The sequence below is a fragment of the Panthera pardus genome, unplaced genomic scaffold, assembly GCF_024362965.1.
Source record: "Panthera pardus isolate Hobbes unplaced genomic scaffold, ASM2436296v1 HiC_scaffold_10, whole genome shotgun sequence".
Classification (NCBI taxonomy): Eukaryota; Metazoa; Chordata; class Mammalia; order Carnivora; family Felidae; genus Panthera; species Panthera pardus.
The window spans coordinates 23,871,916-23,894,895 of record NW_026526655.1 but is presented as its reverse complement, the minus strand read 5'-3'; the positions used below and the strand labels follow the sequence as shown (position 1 = coordinate 23,894,895).

Sequence of the window (22,980 nt, the reverse complement as noted above, 5' to 3'; positions counted from 1 at the left end):
AGATTAGGGTTATAATCGGAGTAATGAAAATGGAAGAAAAAAATGATGAGACCTGATCTCATGGCATCCAATTTAAGATACTGCAATGTTAAGACTTAAAAAGTTAAGCTAGACAAACCTAATCTATATTCTCAAAGAGCTTACAGTTTAGAGAGAGTGACAGTGATTTAGGAATCATTTATAATACAGTGTGATATGTGCTATGAGGTCAAATAAAAGGAATATATATTAAGGGAGTAAAAGAAGACTTCTTGAAGAAAGTAGCATCAGAGATAAGAATGTGATGACAAATATTAGCCAAGTAAAGGAACGTGGGGGTGGAGCAGCTGGCAGGAAAGCTCAGAGGCAAGAGGGTATGACTTGTTCAAGGGATTACTTAAATTTCAGTATATAGCTGACAGTGGAAATAGATGAGAAAGAGAAGATAATAACAAGGCTCATTCAACAGCTAAGGAATTTGAATTTCATGCTGAGAGCAATACAGATTAATAGGGTTAAATGGGAAAGTGACTTGACTAGATATTTATTTATAAAGATGGTTTAGGAGGTTATTGCTGTAAAGATCATGGTGGCCTGAATTAGTATAGTGGTAGTGGAAATGGAGAAAACCCGATGAAATGGAGAGAAATTTAGAAAATATAGTTTCTAGGGCTTGGTGATTATCTAGACTTAGAGAATGAAAAAGAGAAAGAAGTTAAGCATGGAGCCCGTTTCTTATCTGGGAAACTTAGTGGATAGCAGATAGAAAAGATGATGAATTCAATTTCGGAAAACTATGAGTAATAGTCGTGGTCCAGTAACTGCTGAGTAGAGTCTAAAATTTAGAAGAGAGATATGGGCTTGAGATGTAGACACATAAGTCATCAGTTGATAGAAAGTAACTTCTGAAGCCAAGAGAATAAAAGGTATAACCCAAGCATTGGTAAAGTATGAAGATGAGAAGGTCAAAAATAGAACCTGGGAGAACACCAAGATTTTTATGCCTGCCCACAGACCAAGGCAAGTTGGATTCCTGCACTGGGCCCCATGTTTACAGAGTCCCTTGCTCCTCATGGAATGAGGAATGTGTAGAGCCAAAGGAATATGCCTGTCTGGAGATTACTCCCTAGACCATACCCTGGATACCCAAGACTGAAGAATTCCTTTCCCAAATGGCACTGAGTTTGCACTAAGGGTTAGCATAGTCCTCTTCATATGGTCTATCTTCCTGGTATGCACACACTTAGGCCTGAGGAGACGCTAATACACTACTCTTTATGTGCTGTGTGTGGGGTGCAATGTGAAAAGAAACTGAATGTGCAGGCTGAGGTGTCCACATGCATATGCATGAGGCCCCTTTTGGTACTAGAAAGAAACAGAAGTGGGTCTAAGAGAGAGGGCTGGCTCCAGGTCAGGCAGTGGTTCTGCTCATGCTGTCAAGGTATGGTGTGGAACTCTAAAGGATCAAAGCATTCTATATTTATTTGAACTCAGTCTTCCAAGTTAGGAAGGTAGAACAATAGTTTTTCAGCTTAGGGGCATCTGGGTCTCTCAGGTGGTTAAACATCTGACTCTTGGTTTCAGCTCAGGTCATGATCTTGTGGTTTGTGATTTCAAGCCCTGCATCAGGCTCTGCGCTGTCAGCACGGAGCCTGCTTGGGATTCTCTCTCTCTTTCTCTCTGTCCCTTCTCCTCCCTCCCTCAAAATAAATAAACTTAAAAAAAATAATTTTTCAGCTTAATTTAAAATATTAAAACATTTAGGCATATGAATGGAGGCCTTCATTAGTACTTTTGCCCCATCTGCATGGCTGTTAAGGGTAGATTCATAATGAAGACTGAGAAGGAGCAGAGAAGCTAGAAGAAATGCAAGAGATCAATGTCATGGATACCAAGGAAAGAAGTGTTTCAAAAGCAATGAATTATTCAAGAGTGGCAAATGTTCTCTCTGACTGATATAAGATAGTCTAAAAAGGGTCCACTGCACTTGACACTATGGAAGCTGGTGACGTTGATAAGAATCATTTCATGGGGAAGAAAACCAGGTTGCATAGACTAGGGAATGAGTAGAAGGAAAGAAATTATGGAAAGCAAGCATAGAGAACTCTTTCAACCACTCCATTTTTTGAAGAGGAGAAAGTAGGTAGTAGCAGGAAGGAGATTTGGTTTTGAGGGAATTTTTTTTTTAAATGATGAGAGTTTATCATATTAAATACTAAAAGGAAAATGCCAATAGAGGGGGAAGACTGAAAATACAAGTGAGAAAAAGGAATAATAAAATGTAATGTATCGGGAGGGACAGGGGGGAGGCTGTGACAGAAGAATTCCAGGGCACAAGAAGAGGAATTAACCTTAATTAAAAAGAGGGATACTTCTTTCATTGAAACAAGGAGGAAAAAAAGAAAATATTCCTATAAATGCACTTAATCCTTATAAAATTAGTAATATTATATTGAAATCATTGCAAATGACTTTATTCCCTGTAAATTGAGCTAGAATACCATCAAGAAGTGAGATACCATGTTTGTGGAGAATAAATGTTGAAATGGCTATAGGGTTCATCAGGAGAGAGGACTATGCAGGAATGGGATCAAAGTAGGACTGCTACAATGTGGATGGAACAACTGATATTTGAGATCACTTATTCACTGATTCATAGTGACCAATTTGTAAGGCTGTGGGATTTTCTCCAAAAGTACTAGCAGCCCTGTAGATATGGGACAGATGTTTCTCTGCTTTCAATAGAGTGGGGTTTCCTAGTGGGGTTTCACTAGGAGAAGGTGATAGAAAGACAACAAAGTAAGAGAGTCAAGAATATTGGCAACAGAGTAGTAAACATGATTAACCATGGAATCTAAGCTGATAATAAAAAGAGAGGAGAACACAAAAAGAAAGTTCAGGGATCATTGGTCTGTAGGGCTTGAAAAGGTCAAAGAATAGTATTTAACTGAGGGGCATGGTAAAAAGGAATTTATAGTGAGTGTGGAGTGATGAAATTTTCATTTCAAAAACCATCACAGAGACAATGTGTGATTGCTTTTTATATACTACTCGAAAGGATAATCCAAATAAAAAAATACCATTAAATTCCTAATAAGAATCTAATGTTATTATTTTAAAATCAATATGTAATTAGGAAAAAATCTGTCCCCCTTTTCTAAGGACATAATCAAATCAAATTGAGAATAGCATCTCTAAGTCATAGTAAACATTGAAAATGTTACAAAGAACAAAACTAAATAGATTCAGAAGACATAAAAAAAAAAAAAAAAACATTTATATAAAGGAAGAAAGACTGGAAGAAAAGTTACTTAGGGCCCAAGGCAAGCCTTTGAGTATTCTTGCAGGGGCTTTATCAGTATCAACTGTGATCCCTTAGGGCCATTCTCTAGTCTTTTTTTCAAAGAGCTCTGTCAATAAATCTCTCCAGCTTGTCTTAAAATGGTATTTTGGTGATTTGTTAGTTCTGCGATTTCAGATTGAAAGGATATCTTCTCTAAGTGATTGATTATTGGAGTAAAAGAATTTTATTAGCCTTCCCTCCCTGAAATAACCAAAGATTTTCTACCGGTCATCACTCAACCCATATCAGGATGTTCCACAATACTCTTTGACAATAGAATATGAGAATCTATTTGAATATTTTCTCTTCTAATTTTTACCCTTTATAGTAATAAAATCTATAAGAATAGATATATTACATATATAATTAATGGCAATTCTTTATATAGAATCACTATTTTTATATATTCTTTTTAAATTTTATTTATTTTGAGAGAGACAGAGAGAGAGGGAGAGAGAGAATGCGAGCAAGGGAGGGGCAGAAAGAGAGGGAGAGAATTGTAAGCAGGCTCCATACTGTCAGCACAGAGCCCTACACAGGGCTCAATCCCATGAACTCTGAGATACTGACCTGAGCTGAAAACAAGAGTCAGAGGATTAAAACCAATGGAGCTACCCAGGCACCCCACTATCTTTTATACATTCTTAAAAAACTTAGATGTTTTTTGCATCTAAGGGCTTGGAAATGAAAAAGAAAAGTCTAAGCACAGTATATTTAACTTTTTGTTTCAAAACCATAGGCCAGATGAAAACAAAGATCCAAATATGCAAGATCTTGAATGTAGGTCGCTGCATTATTTTTCTAATGCAGCATTTTGGGGGAAAATATTTCTCTTAATTCTAGATAAAATAGTAAAAGCGTTAATCTCATGTAAAGAAAACAGTTTAAAGACCTAGAACTAGTGCAAATTGGAAAACATCACAAAACTGGCTAACAGATGACACCATTCTCCTTAAGTATCTTTATTTTGTAAATAAATGGACATTTTTACATACTAGTGTACTTTATAATTTAGTTTTGAGGTAGCAACTTCTATCAGTCTTTCTTTAATTTCCTAGGCCCATATATCTAAAGGTGTGTGTGTGTGTGTGTGTGTGTGTGTGAGAGAGAGAGAGAGAGAGAGAGAGAGAGAGAGAGAGAGAGAGAAAGAGACAGAGAGAGGGAGGGAGGTACACATGGGACAGCATAAAGCAGAAATGAATAATGGACAAAAGAGATGGGTATTTATCTCTTGAACTGAAATATACCATCTGTAGTTCTAATACATGGGAACATACTTCTCATTAAAACCACCTTTGAAGTAAAATCATTTGTAATGCTTACCCACAAACTTTTGTGGAGTGGAGCTTTTACGTTTTCCCATATTCCCTGTGAGCTTCTCTATGACAGCAGGTCTCTCAAAAGGCACCAGAGAAATATTGTTGTCCATAATAGGCTCTTGTTCCTTACAATCTTCCATAGGAGGTACTATGTAAAACCATACAAAAAATGCAATCTGATAATTTCTTCAACATTTTAAAAAGATACAAAGCTGGATTTGCCATCTCAATATGTGTTAGATAAACATAAGCTAGTATGCTTGGATAAAAGTAGAAAGAATAACCTTTAGTGTTAAAGTACACTCTTTAATTTTACACACACACATACACACACACACACAGAGGGGATTTGTTTTTATTCGAGTCGTTCTCAAATCAATGACAAACTGTTGGCCACTATTGGTGGCAAACATGTTCATCTTGTTTCTCATCTTACTCCTCTGAAAGTGTTTTTAACATTGATTAAAATCAATACCACTTTAAGACTGCACTATTCTCAAGGCTTTTGGAGTTTATTTTTCTAAAACAAATTAAGTAAGTCAACTTGTTTTGCAGGAAAGCTTAAACAGACACACAGAATAACAGCACAATATTTAACCAGGTTTTTTTTTTTTTTCACCCATGTATTTTCCTGTAGCAGATTTTCTATTGATGAGACAAGTGAGCTATTAGCCCTACTGGTAGTAGATAAATACCTGCACAAAGCAGCCTTCATGAAGGAGTTTCAATTCTGAACATGTCTATACACAGTAAACTGTGGCAGCTTTATGACTCCAATTTATTTTAAAAAGAGCTCTTCAGCAGGATAAAACATTCCATTTCCAAATTGGCATATTTGTTCACTAAACTGCTCTAACTCATTTGACATAAACTCTCCAAAGCTGCTTCCTCTGCATCACATTTGTCTAAGTTGCTAGGGGCTAATAGAGTAGTTCACAGATATTGACATTACATATTGACATTCATAGTATAGAAAGAGGATTTCACAAAAGTTTTTGCATAGAAATACTGTCAAAGGATGTTTAAGGATAGAGTAACATCTGAGACAGATGAGATCAATGATTGAAGCCAGAGTTCACAGGAAAGACCATAACTTATTCTTGATTATCGTTACTTTCTCTAATTGTACCTGTGCCAGGGCCGTTTGGGAGCCTACAGGATTCCTATTTTAGAATATGTTTACTTGTTCAGCATACACTCTAAAATGATTTATTCTGCTCCTTTCATTTGTAAAGGAGAGTTCCACTGTGTGAAACACAATACATTCTCATTTATAAGACCAGACACTAAAGTAAAATGAGAAAGCAAGAGATGAAAGTTAAGAAAATCTGGTGAACCATTCAGGTGACCTACTTAATAACCAATACAGGTTGCTGATTTTGAAGAAATGAAAAATGGCAACAGAAAAATCTTTTCCTAATTTGGACATGTTTAAAGAAATCTATATCCAATCTAAATTTTGGGTTAACCTAGTATATTCTAGTGGATAGACCAGAAGAATTTAATCTTCAACCTTATAAGATATGGCTACGATTGGCAAGAGATTCTGCAATTACTGGATGTTAATGTAAAAGGAGATTATGAGATTCAGAAAGAAGGAAATACTCGGGTCATTTTCTATACCGATATAATCCATGATGTTACCAAGTGGAAAAAAATTATATCCCAAGATGTTACACGAAACATTATGTCCTCTTTAGCCAATAACTAAAGTAAAAGCAAATACTTAAAAAGGAAAGCAAAGAAAGGCTGACCAAAAAATTCAAACAAGGGTGGCCAGGAGGATGGAATGGCAGTCGAGAATGGATGTGGTTGGAACCATTAGTTAGATACAGATTATTGTCAAAGTCTTAATTTTTGTTTTGGGTGGTGGATTCATAGGCAATTACTACATTATTTAACATAACTGTCAAGCTCAAAAACAGGCTATGTATGGACTGAAGATGAAAATATGTCACAAACTGGGATCCAAAATGAAAGAAGGAAAGAAAAAAAAAGTTTGTTGTTGTAAATTTTGTTAAAAAAACAGCAAAACTGGTTAACAGGGTTTGCCCCCAGATTGAATATAATAATTAGTTTTGAAATGAGTAATCTAAAACTTGGCAGTTTTGCTCTAAGTCTAACCTTGAATTTTCATATTTGCACACATTTAACACTCAAAACGAAACCTGGGTGTGCGAACTGTCCCACACCACATCCACCTCAATTCAGATGATTTGTCCCAAGTTCAATGAAGCTCATGTGAACTGAAAACAATGACTTTGTCAGAGCTCTGGTCTTGCTTCTATTTAACATCAGCCCTCCACATATCAAATATTGAACCTATTTCTACCATATTAGCAATAATAATAGTAACTGATATATACTATGTGCTAAGTACTGTTTTAAGACTGCATTAAATTATTTAATCTTTTCAATAACCCCCTTGAGATCAGTCCCATCTCCATTTTGTAGATGGGGAAACAAAAACCCAGAGACTCCTTGCTGTTTATGTCTAGTTCATACGGAATATGTTGAGTTGAACCTAGGTGGCCCGGCTCTAGAGCCTGGGCCCTTAGCCAGTACACTATACTATTTTTTTTGTTGAGATAATTAGACTGTTGACTTTTGATAAACAAGTTTGACATATTTTTAAGGTCTGCCATTGGGAAAAGATCTGATACATTTTCTCAATTACATAACTAATCTGAATGTTTTTTTTTTTTTTTTTTTTCTTTCATGGGTCTGGGTGCAATGTTTGGGCTTGAAACAGAAAACAAGTTCTTAAGTTAACTCAATAATGCATCAATCACATAGTGAGAGATTTATCTAGGCTAAGAAAATACCAATAAGCTAATCTTACTTGTTAGAGCAAACTTCATAACCAGATATTTCCTTGACCTTATTTTTGAAGTTATAGCCAAGAGGAAAATATGTTTGTAATTGCATTATTTCATTATCTCATCACATTTATAAATCTTAAAGACAGAAGCATCTAAGAGTGTTCCCAACATAGCCATGTTTACCAAACAATCCACTCAAATTCAAAATCCAAAAAGACAGTCTAGATTAGATCACATGTCCACCCCCTGGCCAGGAAAGGGCAGGGAAGCTACGCTTATAGTCTTTTCATATAATAGGAGGACAATTCTCTAAAGGAAAATAGAAGTTTGGTTATCAAAAGAAGAAGGAAGTTTTGTAGGGCAGGGAAAAATAATGGATGTCATCTATATTGTCACAGACTTTCTCCATGTTGCCAAATAAAAAAAAAAATCAGTTTATCTTATTTTCTTGATAACATCTGACAGTACTGGCTTGCTTTGAAATCACTCTTTCCATTTTCCATTCTCTGCTCCTACTTATCTTCATGGCTCTTCTTTTTTTTTTTTTTCTTTTTTTCCTTCTGGTGTTTTCTTGGCTTTCTAGATGTCTCACTCTATAGTTACCCATATAACTTTAGAAAACATATTACTTCAGGTTACAACCTATATAATGATGACTCCCAAATCTTTATTTCCTACCCAGACTTCTCTTGAGAATTTGAGATCTATATATTCAACTTCCTCCTAGACAGTTTCACTTGGCAGTCTCTCACAAGTGCCTAAAAGGTAATGTGTTCAAAAGCCGAAATCTCCATTTCTCACCCCATACTTTCTCCTATTTTTCCAATTTCCATCTACTTAGACGGCACCATTATCTACCTGATCATCCATGTTAAATATCTATGACAAATACTAGATTTCTTCCTTTCACTCAGTCTCCTTTCCCTTCTCTCACCTCCTCCTAATACACATACATGAGTGTACTGTGTATTTTAGATTTTACATGTATAGTTGCTCTCAATTTCTAACTGTTTATGCCAGGCTACTAAGCCCTACTTGACCAATCAGGAGATTGTTGCAATGGTCTACTTGCTTCTCTCTTGATTCTTTTATCTCCTATATCTCTAGAAATAAAATGTGAATACAATAATATTTTTTAGGATAAAATACAAAATTCTTTGCTTAGCACAATAAGTCTTTGATATTCTGTTCACAGACTATTTCTCTGGCCTATCACCTTCCAATTTCTTTTGCCCGTACAAACTGGGCTCTAATTATACAGTTACTTGTTGGTCCTTAACTCTCCATAATCTTTTAGGCTTCTATATCTTCACACATGTTGTTCTCTCTGCACAAAAGACTCCTTTCATGGATGGCTGTGTTGTCTTTCAAATCTTCACTCAAACAAAACTTGCCCCAGAAATTTCTCTTGGACACCTCGTCTGGTTTAGACATCTATCCTACATGCCCCTGTAAAGCTTATCAGACTATTGTGTTGGTTTACTGGTCTATTTCTAACAGTAGTTGGTAAGTAACCATAGGGTACAGATTGCATTTTATTTGTGTCTCTAGTACCTTTTATGATATAAGACAAATACAATATTCAAGGTTTTTTTTACTGAATGACTTTATGGAGGAAATAATGTTACCGGATGGAAACAAGTTGAAGGAACTTACTAGAGTTTACAGGTTCTCAATTATGTTCCCAGACTTGTAATAAAGAACTTCCCTTTCTCAAATAATTCAAAGCATAAACTTAATAATATATGTCCTTGCTTTAAAGCTAGCTATCTTTTGGTTCATGCTTTCATTTTTGTCTCCTGGCAAGGGGGAAAAAGCTAATTACATACTTCACTTTTTAAAGCTTTTTCTTCAAGCTAAAGAGCCTTGAGAAATGAGCATAAAGATAATTTTCAAATAAGATAATCTGCCATAAAATTATTATTATCTTTATTTCCAAAACTACAAGTCATGAATTTTCTCCTTTTCCCTCAAAGTCAAAAACTTCTTATTCTATCTCCAAAACATGTCTCTAGTGTTTCATCCAGTTCTCTTCTCCTGCTCCTGTTTTCTCGTCTTTTCCTTGGCATTCTTAATTCTAGTCTCTCCTTGTCCCTCAGTCAGTCATCTCTCCTATATTCTACACTGGTGACATTTTTCTTTACAAGAGAAAAATCAGATTACTCCAGTGGAATTCAAACATTGTATTAGCATAAAAGGCTCCATTTTTGCATTGCAACCAATTATGTTAGACTTATTTCCTATCACTTCTTTAAATGCAACTATGTTCAATGTCCGGGAACCTGCGAATGTTTTTTTATACTTCCAAGTGTTAGCCTATGGCAAGTGCTCTGCCTGGAACGTACATTCTCTGTGAATCTAATTTGTGTGATTTTTCTCAACCTGATGTACAAATCAAACACTGCACATAAGATTTCTTTGTTTTCTCTAGACAGAGTTAGGTCAGCTCTGCATTTGTGCTCCTACAGAAGTATGTATATGTCTTTATTACAGCATTTATTTCATTTTATTTATCTTTTTTTAAAAGTACATTTTTCCTATCAGACTATAAATGTAAGAAAGAAGTTGCATCCAGGTATCTTTATATTCCCAGAATGTTTCATAAATATAGGCACATAGCAAGCCTTCAATAAATGTTTCCTGAATGAAGTGAAAGAGTGCCTCTTTGACTTCAGACATGTCCCTCCCTGGAAGAGCCAACATGGGGAAGAACATGTTTTAGGAATGAGTGGCTAGGAGACATAACTATGTCAGATATGAACCAAAAAAAAGAATAATAATGAATTTCAAAGAGTTAATGGCAGCCACAATGATGGTAATGGCCACCCCTACCACTGAAGATAAGATAAAAAAAATAGACAAGATAAGCAGGATAGTAGGAGAGGGATGGGGATAAATACGAATTTCACCGTGGCCGTCTTTCAAAGGAGACACATGCCAAGCTATGTATATGAGACAAGGTTAATGATGAATTCTGAGAATATTCTGTCCATGTTTTTTTTTTTCTCTTTTGGTCAGTTCCTACCCCATACACTCAATTCTGTATTAAGAATATTAACAAAAGGAAAAGGAGATTAAGGATAATCTCAAAGTATTACTACAACATACCTAGAAGTACAGTATGAAATGGTATTAATATAACCTTAAATGTTTAAAACTATATCCAACATGGTGGAAAAACGAGTATTTGGGCCTATAAATGGGCCTAAACCTATGTCGTTCTCCCACCCTCACCATACACTTTGCCCCCTGCTCTACCCAGTACCTGACTGTCTTTCCCACTTTCCCCATTCAGTTCCAGTTTTACAGCAACCTATAGAAGGCTTTTCACCGTCGAGGGCTAAGCAATCTGAGAAATGGAGGTTGAAGCTATAGCTGTTTAAATGTCTCCTCCCCTCCTCAAATACACCTGCTTAAATTTTTTTGTCAGCGCTTATTCTATAACTGGTTAATTTGCCAATGCATAGTTAAATGTTGACTATTTATGTACACTTTACCTTCCCATAACAACATAATGTGTTTTAGAAGAGACTGTTTCTAATTCAGATGTGTGTGCAACAGAGTTTCATAAATAACTCAATGAAAAATAAATTAATATAATTAACCCAATCCAATGTCAAAATTGCAATGAGAGAACATTATATGGAAAAATTAGTACCACAAGGTATCTTAAGTTTCGGCATGCCCTCAAGCCTCCATCAGTTACCCTGCCTCAAACCACCTCTAAAAACAATTTAAACAGAAACAGTGTGCTCAAGTAGGCAAACGAAACTTCAAATGCCTGTTAATGCTGATAAGTAACATAACTTTATAGGGTATGGAACATTTAATATTTCTTAATATTTAATGCCCTGAAATCTAATAGTGAAAAGAATGGTTTATTTCACATCCAGTCCCACTTAATTCTCATACCAAGCATGTGACGCACACAGATGCCACACAGCCAGGCCAGGCTTACTGGACTCTGAGATTTAGCATTTTAAGTTCCATGCTCTGGACCCCATGCTACACCTCAAGCCCAGGTGATGCAAGCTTGCACTATCAAATTTACTAAGACATAAAGCACAGACAGGTTTTTAAAACTGTTAATAATGATAATATAAAAATAAATGTACTCATTCTCAACAAATAGAATTATATAATTCTTTAGATTATATAAACTACCCTCAAGAAGAAATGCTTCAATTATTCAGGGTAGCAAAGTAAATATTTTAAATTTCCAATTCGACAACAAATAATCACTTGCTGTCCAATAAACACAGTTCCACAGTATGTACTACATAAAATAACACAAAAAAACCCCACAAATAATCCTTGAGCTGTATATAAGTTGCTAAATAGATATTTACATTTTAAAAATGACTATAGCATTCCCCAATTATACTATTTGATATTGACTAAATCTTTTAAAATAAAAGATAGAAGTGCAACAATAAGACTTCCGTATGTACTTATATGAAGGATAAAATTAATCAGCATAAAAATATAATTAGGACAAAACAGATGCCCCAAATCTAAAGAATTGAAATTCATAACTTTCCTTTGTAAGGCTGATATACAAACATTAATTTTTCAGTAACACAGAGTTATTAATTGATAAACCTTAGAAACTACCTTCCTACCTGCTATTGTATATTATGGAGATGAGGATGTTTTGCTTGGGTTCTGATTTTTGTGGAGGGAAGTGGGTGCCTAATTTTAATCTAGATCGCTCCCTATACTAGTAGGAAGCAAAATGAGTAATTCCCAAGATAAATCACAAAGCTGATTAGAGAAAGATCAATTATATCACTAATCAGTTACCAAGAGAAATGAAAATACACAACCAACCAACTCTTTTAGGAACCCTACAGACTTACATAGAACCATTTCTAACTACTTGGCACAGCCAATGAAAGAGAAAGAGTAAATGCTCTCTTCCTTTGGTGTACTCAAGGTCGGCTGCCATTATTATGTTAATTCAAACACATGTTATCAGAAATACTTTGGGAGTATCCTAAAAACTCACTATAGGTTGTTTGTCAAGGGTCCCAAAGCTCAACTCATTTCAAGTGCTTAAGAAGATAATCCCATGCAAAGTTAACGCGATCTAAAATTGTTTGAAAAAAAGAGTAAGATTTCATCTTCATGCTCAAGGGTAGAGGAACTGTTTAACCCATAAAGAACTACAGAAGTAGTGAGGGGGAATGAAAATGGTGAATGCCATTTCTACCCACCATGGTGACTCATGACCTGCCCAGCAGCCTCCATGCTGACATTCTGGAGATAGTTGTGGCAGCGTTCCTTGTGCTCCTCCAGTGAACTGCGCTGCTTGTAGCTTCGTCCACAGTAGTTGCACTTGTGAGGTTTACCCACTGCAAAGAGAACGCGAGGTTAGCGTGCCAGCAGTCTCATCCAAAGCAAAATTAATATCTGACTTTTGATAGTGTGGAGGAAGCATTTATATGCCTTTCAGACTCAAATCTCTTCCTCCTCCACACTCTGATTTAGGCGAGAAAAGCTAATAAATTTCTAACAAGACTAAAAGCGAGCAAGAAGATAAGGTAGATCGTACCTTTGGAGATAGGGGAAATACTGAATCAAATTCATGCTCTGACTGTATCCTAGATCATGAGGGGCTGATGATCAGTCTTCAAATTATCTGACTCGTAACACTAACATTTGCCCTTACACAATTCTCTCAGCTTTGACTCATTCAAAAGACAAATCACGAGTGTCCTAGATACATGGTAAGAATTTTTTTAAAATTTTTTTTGCAGGGGGAGGATAAAGACAGAAAATTTTTACTGAAGAAAATAAAATGCAATAACTTGAATGTCATCGTTTAATGAAAAGATTATTCATGGGCACCAAGGAGACTAAAAAGAATTCAAGTGATGAGAAAAAGTAAAGATAAAAGCAGAGAGTTTCTCTTTTCTTTCCACCTTGGTAATAACTATTCATACATGCAAAACTTTGCAGAAGAGAAGTGTATTCTCCCACATCAGCCTGTTCTTAGGTTACCAAGAACTAACCTACTAGGTGCTTTGAGTCAGAATTATTAACAGTAACCACTGAAGCCCCAACATATTTAGTTATACAATGATAGCAGCATTTTCTAATGCATTTCACATTCAGGAAATGAATTTTCTTAGTAACCAGAGAGCCGTATGTCAATATACCTGGTAAAATACTTCAATGCTCACATTAAAAAAAAACAACAAAAAACTTTGATGAAGGAAAACACATTTATGGAAAGAGATATGTTTAATGTATGTTAAGTCACAAGGATATCAGAGAGCACATTAATTCTTGGTTTTGAACGAATACAGGAAAAAACATAAAACACCAGCTGGTCTGTGCCAAAGCCCTCATCAGTAAAGCACAGTGTGAATCAGGTCAGTGGCCCTCATCTGACATAGGAATCACTTTGTTTTGCCCAAAGGACAAACAGACCACTCTTTTTCATAGTCAAAGATAGTATCTCTAACTCCAGTCACCTTACAAACCCATGCTATGACGCTGGTCACAAGAGGAACTGAAATACTGTAACAAGGCAAGGTGTTCATAGCTGCATAGAAATTTCACTATACTGCTAAAAAAAACACACACACAGTTTTTTAAATTGTATTTGAGGTACACATAAAGTCACTTATTTCATGGTCATAATTTTTCAAAATGGTGTTAAATAAAAGCTATCCAAGGCAGGATTAGTCATTTCTAAAAATATGAGGCAAACTAACTTCTATTTTTCAGAACCAAGAATTTCTATACATTGAACCAAGGTATCTCTATATTGTGAAAAATCTTTATCGCTGTGTGACAGCATTAAAAATTATAATACTTTTAGTCAAAAACATTCATGTAAATAATATATTTATACATAATTGCATTTTAAGATACAGGACTACATACTACAAAAAGCTTTTGTTTGCTATTACGGTTACTTAATTTGGCGGTTTCTTATTGCTGTTTCTCTAGAAACAGGTGAATTTGCACTGAACAAGTCTACCTGTAGCTCACTGTAAACTAGTTTCCTCATCTCTGTCTTACCCTTTGTCACTCCTATTGCATTGTGTCCTAGGATACTATGTTTTACTATGAACATATCAACCTACTATGCTTTCTTCCCCTTATTTATATAAGCAAACCTGAGACCTCTCAACTTAATTTAACCATAATTCCCTTACACTCCCCTTGGCTCACAATCCTTTAGGAACTTTTAACTCACCGGACAAGGAAGAAAAGACTGTATACTTTTTACTGTTTTTGAAACTCATTTTTTTTTACTAGCCTCATTTTTGAAGTCTATCCTATATTCTCCTTTACGTAAGCTTCTCCCATTTTGACATCTACTTTAAAACATCACTCTTGGGGCACCTGGGTGGCACAGTTGGCTAAGCATCCAACTTCAGCTCAAGTCATGATCTCATTGTTTGTGAGTTCAAGCCCCACGTCGGGCTCTGTGCTGACAGCTCAGAGCCTGGAGCCTGCTTCAGATTCTGTCTCCCTCTCTCTCTGCCCCTCCCCTGCTCATGCTCTGTCTCTCTCTCTCAAAAATAAATAAACATTAAAAAATTAAAAAAAAATTGCTCTTTCCTCTTCATCCCAAGTTGAGCAAACTCTTCTAGAAGTATAACCTCAATTTCCCCAAATCTTGATCCGTGCTCTACTATAGCAATCCACATACTGGGCAACATATGTTGGACTTTGATATCCTCTGTTTTATCTCTAAGACATGTACTCTGGGAATGCTCCACCTTATCCCTCTGTCTCTCATCTAATACGTATTGGAAAAAAGCCTATCATGTACAAACACTGTGATGAGGCTGGAATGTAAAGTGGAGAACACTCTCTTGGTGCCTATCATCCTCATGCAACTGGTAGTCTGGTGAGGAAGACAGACATTTAACAAATATATAAGCAATATCTTACAAATTGTGGTAGATTCTACGGAGCAGAATGGTGTGCTAGCATAATGTGGGGAGCCAAATTTAGTTGGATGAAGTTGGATAGGAAGGTCTGCCTGAGGTAGGAACACTTTGGCTGATAACTGAAGGAAAAGTAAAAGTGAATCAGATAATGGGGGTGGTGGAGCAGGGTTGAGGAGAGGCAGTGTTTGAGAATTTCCAGGAACTGCTGTCGTCCTCGTGTTTATTCTCATGTACTCAGCCCCTTCAAAGTCTAGATCATGTCCTTACTACTTTTTTGAAAATTATTTTCAAACATCATCAACAATCCTTGCCAGACCTAATGGCTCTACTAGCCCCTGAAGACCACTTCCCTCCTGTCACTCCTTTGGTATTTCTTAAAAATCAAGTTCACAGAAATACTGTTTACATTTACTCCCTCTATGATGAGTTAGTTCATCTGTATGCTTATAAACCATGAGTTAGTATGTAAAACATATACATTCATAGAAGAAGACCAGTATTTTGCATTTATTTTGATAAATATTAATACATTCTCACCATCTCAAACACTTCCATTCTGATATTACTAAAACATTTTTATAAAGTCATCAGTAGCCTCTGAATCACTAAAGCCAATGGACTTTGATTCTAAATCTTCCTAATTTCTTGGCCACTATCAAACTTTCATGTGTCTTGAATCTCCTATTTGAGCTTCTGGGATTATATTTTGTGTTTCCCCTCACTGGCTTCTCAATGACTCTTCCTACCTGGCAAATAGATATGTAACTTCAGATTTTATTCTCACTATAATTAACAGTCTCCCTCTGTTCCCTCTAGGTGAAGCCCTCATTTCAATGAAATGTCCAAACTGTGCTTGGAATAATTTCCCATGTTTGTAAGTAGCTACTGGTCATTTAAACCATTTTAGAATGATGTTGGTGAACCAAAAGATGGAGTTTTCTTTTCTGTGCAATCACAGCACTCTGTCCATACTCTGTTGATGCATTACATAAGATAATTGCATTCTAATTATCCATACGGTATCTATTCATCTCCCTAGTCCAAAAAATGAGCTTTGTCCTAAAGGCAGAGATGGTGTTTTACTCAGTGTTTGAACTGATAGTGCTTGTGGTGGTTATTAAACATAGAAGACACTCAATATGTATTTGCTGAGTAACTGCCCTTCAACCTCATACTATCAAATGCCTTTTGAGTATTGCCTCATGTATATTCCTCTGAAATCTAAAATTCAGCAAATCCAAAATTATCTTCCTCCACAAAATTGCTTTTTTTTAATGTTTATTTATTTTTTAAGAGAGAAACAGAGTGTGATCGCGGGGAGTGGCAGAGAGAGGGGGTGACACAGAATCCAAAGCAGGCTCCTAGATGTCAGCACACAGCCTGATGCCGGGCTCGAACTCGTGAACCGGGAGATCATGACCTCAGCTGAAGTCAGACGCTTAAAAGACTGAGCCACCCAGGTGCCCCTCCACAAAATTACTTCTTTATTCTGACTGTTCTTTTGTGCCGCTGTTACCAATGTTTTAATAATCCAGACTCACAACAAGACAGCCCCTTTTGTTGCCTCCTACCTCTTTTCCCACATCCCAGTAATTGCTAAGTTCTATATACTCAACTCCTTTGATGTTTCTCAAGTTTATCCTTCTTTCTCATTCCCACAACCAATATGCAAGTTCCGTTCTTCATTATCACTAGCCTGGGCTGGCACAATAGACTTCAAACCAGCTGTTTTCTTGCATAATTATTTTAGTCCTCTCCTTAACAACATTTACTGACTCTTAACTTCTATTGAATAATTCCAAATATTCCAAATCCCTTTACCTGGCATTCAGTACCCTATACTAACTGGCCCTAAGTCATACATCCCATCTTCTACCCTAGGATCCAGCCAAAATCACCTGGAGCTTTTACACTTGAGTCTTAGTTCTTTCTGGAATGGCTTCATACAATTTGGCCCTCTTGAAATCCTATTCATCCTTCTATTCCCAACCTCCTTAAACCACATTCCATCTAAAAGTGATCTTTCCCACTAAAGAATCATAACTGTATTGGCCCTCATACCTAGGAAACATTTTATCATGTATTTGCGGTTATTTATATATACATTCATTTTGATCTCTCCCATGTTAGACTGTGACCTTCTTGAGAAACTGGAGCAGTGTCTTATATGTTTTTGTAACCTGCAACAAATTTAGTATGGTGATTTGTTCACAGCAAGAATACATGGGGTTTTCATTAGTAACATCATTTCTTAACACTTTAAATATTTTTTTCTCACCGGCTTTCCTTAAATTTCCCTAAATTTCCAACTTTCAAAGCAGTGCATCTGTATAGAAAATATGAAAATTCACCAAAAATATTTGTAATTATACAATTTGGAGATAGCTATCTTTAACATTTTTATCATTTTCTTGCATTTTTTCTTGTACATGCAAAGACACATTTTGTTAGGAAATCATGTCACTATACATTATACTCTGCTTATTTTAATGAATATGTTTTAAACATTTCTCTATGTTATGAAATAATAGTTGCTGAAGTGAGGTAACAGATTTTTCTTAGAGTATATAGAATTATGATAATGTTGAATTAGTTTGGTTAGCATTCTTAGTCCTTTTCTTATTTAATATTTCTCACTTTACTATCATTGTATATGCTCATACTTGAAGAAATCAAATAGTACTAAAGGGCATTTACTGAGATACACAGACTCCCCTACCCCTCATCTAATAAAAATCTACTTTATTGTGCTCTTTTTGGAGTTTATTAGTTTGATGTTAGAGCTTCTGGACTGATTCTTTAAATTTGTTCGCCTTTCCCCCCATGTCAAATATTTTGACTTTACCCTTTTGACAAAAAAAAAAAAATTTCTCATCTTTTTCTTTGATTCTTTCTGCTAAATGTTTTCTAGCTATCATGCATTTTAATTTCTAAGAGCTCTTTCCTGTTTTCTTACTCTTTTTTTAAAAACAATAGAATTCTTCTGTTTTTTCTTGGGCACAATAACTTCTCTCTCTGAGCATTTTCTCTCTTAAAGAAATTTTCTTCCCTCTTTATATTGTCTGTTTTCTCTGAGCTTTTTTCTTTTTATGTTGATCTCTGTATTGGAGGACTTTCTTACATTAATGGTGCCTGAATATATATTGTTCTTTCATATTAAATAGGGAGGCACTAAAAAGCTAACTGGAAGTTCAGGAACCGTAGGTGAGGTTTATGAACTATTACAGTGTAACCTCTTTATTGTTAGACTCCCATGTCTTCTCTTTCAATTTCGTTAGAGAAGATGCCTCCAATTTCTAATCCCAAGGGTGATAGAAGCTGGCTGTCCGCATTTGGAAAGGCAAGAAATGGGGCCACAAATCTAAATGTTCAACTGTGGTCTTTTGCATTAATCCTTTGTTTTTTCCCTTACCCTTTCCTTGTTCAGGAGCCCCTAACCCTCAACATTTCCAATTCAACTTCTCCAAGAAATAAACATTTATTTTTCTGTAAGGGGGAGGAAGAGGATTAGCTGGCTGGCTGTACTGGATGAGAGTAACTCTATGGTCTAACAATTTTGTACACAGATTTTTAAATTCCTTTCTATTTACTCCACAGCTCCATCCCTGACTTCAGTAGTCCTGTTTTCTTCCACTTTTCAGGATTCTATGGTGCCAGTTAGCTTGCTACTCATCCCTTAATCCCCTCTATAATCACTAAAGGTTTTAGTCTGGTCTTCCTCTTACCACCTCTTCCTCTATCTGCTTTCCATCTTCCTCTTGGCTGCTATTCTGTCCTTTCTCATTGTCTTTGATTTTATGAGTTTAAATTTCTATAAATGTCTACTGTGATTTTCGTGGAGTTTTAAGGAGTGAGACATGTTGCTTTTCATTTCATCATGTTTAAACAGCAATATACAATATCACTTTTATTGTTGGTATAGTATGGCTCCGTAAAGATGTATTGTAATTCTCTAACAACGACAACAAAAAAGGCATGATATATATTAGGAAAGCTTAGCCATCAAAAAAGTAATCACACATTAGTAAAACAGGGAATTTGTGGAAACGTAAAATTGCATATCTCCTCTTTTCTACTGTTACTTATTTAAGTATTCTAACACAAAATCCCCTATTTTCTTTAAAAAAGTTTTTTTTAATGTTTATTTTTGAGAGAGAGACAGAGACAGAGACACAGCATGAGTGGGGGAGGGGCAGAAAGCGAGGGACACAGAATACAAAGCAGACTCCAGGCTCCCAGCTGTCAGCACAGAGCCCGATGTGGGGCTCGAACCCGTGAACTGTGAGATCATGACCCGAGCCGAAGTCAGATGCCCAACCAACTGAGCCACCCAGGCGGCCCCTCCCCTACCTATTTTCAAAGATATTTTAGCTTAACCATCTGCAATGGATCTCAAAATGAACCACAGGCTACCCATGTTAGAATTCCCTGGTGTGTTTGTTAAAATGCAGATTCTTGGGCACCATGCTGGGTCTAGTATTTCTGGGGGTGCCACCTGAAGGTCTGCATGTTTAACAAACTACCTAAGTAATTGCTTTCATACTGAAGTTGGAAAACAGTGGTTTTATAGAAAATCATAAATCATCATGTTCTTTAAGTTTGGAGTTGAGTTAAAATTTCTTTTTAAGGTGAAGAATATTTTTTTTAACGTTACTATAACGATCTTAACTGTATTATCAAAGGAGTTGCAATTAACTTTGCTTTCTAAGAAATTTTGGGATTAAAATCTGAAAACCCTTGGATGAGGCATCATTTTGTTACTGGTATTAATACCAAAAAAGAAGTATTTTGGTATCAAAATTTACTCCTGAATGTTGATTCCATATTTTGAGGACAATGATGCAGTTTAAAGTAAACTTTACATCAATTCTCCTTCAAATAAACCTGTGTGTCTGAATTCTAAAATTCAAGAGGAAAAAGTTCCATTGATCCATTTCTCCTAAATTGCAAATTGTGCTGCTGTCTTTTAAGAGGACTACATGATGTTATTTCACATTAGAAAAAGCAACATAGAAATTAATCATCTCCACTAATAAAAGACAAATGGTTTGACAGGATGTTGACTGTGGGAGTCTATCTTTCCCAATTTCCACAGCATGACATTAAGTGACAAAAGGAATATGTTGTCAGGACACAGCTAAAGCCATTAAGTCATCTTCTTTTTCCCCCAGCTATAACTTTGAAACAACTGGAGAAAAGACAAAGAGGCAGGTGGACAGAAAGCAGTCGTTTTAGAGTTCTCACTTTCCTGACTTGATGAAGCAGGGCTCAATCTCATGGTAACAGTTTTTCACTGGCTCTTCTAAGCAACCATCTTCTTCACAAATAAAGACATGTTACTCCTGAATTCTGAGTTATAATACATGTAGATTTTTATTCTTAAAAATCAGCTTTACTGAGGTATAATTTACACAAAATAAAATCCACCCACTTTAAGTATACAATTCAAGGAGTTTGGAAGTATATACAGTTGTGTAACCAACACAATTAAACTATAAAACATGTCTGTCACTCCAAAAATTTCATCTTCCTCCTTAGCACCAAATCCCTTGGCAACCATTGATCTGCTTCTGTCACTACAGTTTTGCCTTTTTTCAGACTTCATATAAAACTGATTCATGCTGTATGTAGTCTTTTGTGTATGGTTTCTTCCAGTCAGCATAATGATTCTGAGATTCACCCATGCTACTGCATGTATCGGTAGTTTATTTCCTTGTGTGAATGTACCACAGTTTGTTTATCCATTCACTAGTTTGGGCTGTGTCTAGTTTGTGGCTATTAGGAATAAAGCTTCTACAAACATTTGCAAGCAAGTCTTTGCGCAGATTAATGTTTTCATTTCTCCTGGTTAAATACCTACAAGAGGGATTGCTGGGTCATATGGTAGGTATCTGATTGGCTTTATAAGAAACCATTCATATGTTTTCCCAAAATGGCTGTATCACTGCATTTTCCACTACAAACATATTAGTTAATAACTGCTCTAACATCCATGCCTACACAGTATTGTTAGTTTTTCATTGTACCCATTCTAATAGGTAAGTAGTGATATTTTATGGTGCCTTTAATTTGTGTTGTTCTGTTGTCTCACAAGACTGATCTTTTCATGTGCCTATCTGACACTCATATATTTCCTTTGGTTTGCCACTGACACATTTTCTTTAAAGTATCTGTTCAAATCTTCTGCCACTTTTTTTTTTTATTGTGTTTTTATTATCGAGTGGTAAGAGTTGTTGACATATTCAGGGTACAAGTCTTTTATTAGATATTGTATATGCTTTGCAGATATTTTCTCTGAATTTGTGGCTTGCCTTTTATTGGAGTTTCTTATGAAAAGTTTTTTTGATTTTGATGAGTACAATTTATCAATATTTTATGCTTTATTTTTTAAATATTCTGAGAGAGAGAGAGAGAGAGAGAGAGAGAGAGAACGAACAAGCAGGGGAGGGGCAGAGTGAGAGGGAGAGAGAGAATCCTAGGTGGGCTCCATGCTCATCCAGAGCTCAATGCTGAGCTTGATCTTAAGACCATGAGATCATAACCTGAGCCGAAATTAAAATTCAGATGTTCAACTGACTGAACTACTCAGGAGCCCCTATTTTTTTTTTTTTATCCAAAAGATCTTACACTAACCAAATATCACAATAATTTGCTCTTCTGTTTTCTTCTAGAAGTTGCATTTTAACTCTTACATTTAGGTCTGTGACTCATTTCAACTTAATTTGTGTATATATGCAAGGTAAAGCCTATGCCATTCTTTTTTTTTTTCTTTCTTAGTATTTATTTATTTTGAGATAGACAAAGTACAGAGGAGGAGCAGAAAGAGAGGTGGGGAGAGAGTGAGAATCCCAAGCAGGCTCCATGCTGTCAGTCCTTAACCAACTGAGCCACCCAGGTGCCCCGCTATTCTTTTTAAAATACGGATATCCAAATGTTCTACCTCCATTTATAGAAAATATTATCTTTTCCTCCTTAAATTATCTTAATATCTTTGTTAAAAATCAATTGATCATATATTGGGAGTATATTTTTTGATTCTCTGTTCTATTTCATTCATCCCTATGTCTATCCATAAACCAAAAGAACAGATACTTTTAATATAGTATTCAAATCAGGTAGTGTAAGTCACACACCTTTGCTTTTTCAAAATTATTTTGGCTGTTTTAGATCTTCTGCATTTCCAAACAAATTTTGGAATCAGTTTGTCAAATTCTACAAAAAAGCCTGCTGGGATATTGATTGGGATTGTATTAAACTGTTAGTCTTAATTTCAGGAGAATTAATATTTTAACAGTATTGAATCATTTAAACCATGATCATACTACATCTTTCCATTTCTTTAGATCTTTTGTTTCCCTCAGCAATTTTTTTCTTTTTCTTGCATAAAATTACATAAATTTATCTCTAAATATTTCATAATTTATGAATTTTATTTATTTTGGCTGCTATAGTAAATAACATGGCTTTCTAAATTTCAGTTTCCAATTTTCCATTGCTAGCATATAGAAATAAATTTGATTACCTTATATTTATGTTGCTTCTTGCAATCTTAATGAAATCCCTCATTAGTTTTAATTTTGGGGGGGCATGAGTTCCTTGTTTTT

The 22,980-nt window shown here is 35.6% G+C and overlaps 1 protein-coding gene across 15 annotated transcripts in view; it reads right to left on the bottom strand.

Moving 5' to 3' along the window:
- Positions 1-22,980, bottom strand: part of IKZF2 (IKAROS family zinc finger 2) — a 163,748-nt gene that overhangs the window by 9,582 nt on the left and 131,186 nt on the right. For all 15 annotated transcript variants that reach the window (XM_019446094.2, XM_019446090.2, XM_019446096.2 and 12 more), the window contains 2 exons: positions 12,680-12,817; positions 4,646-4,789 (listed from right to left, as the gene is read on the bottom strand). In XM_019446094.2, coding sequence (XP_019301639.1) covers positions 4,646-4,789; positions 12,680-12,817 — 282 coding nt within the window. The remainder of the gene's footprint in view (positions 1-4,645; positions 4,790-12,679; positions 12,818-22,980) is intronic.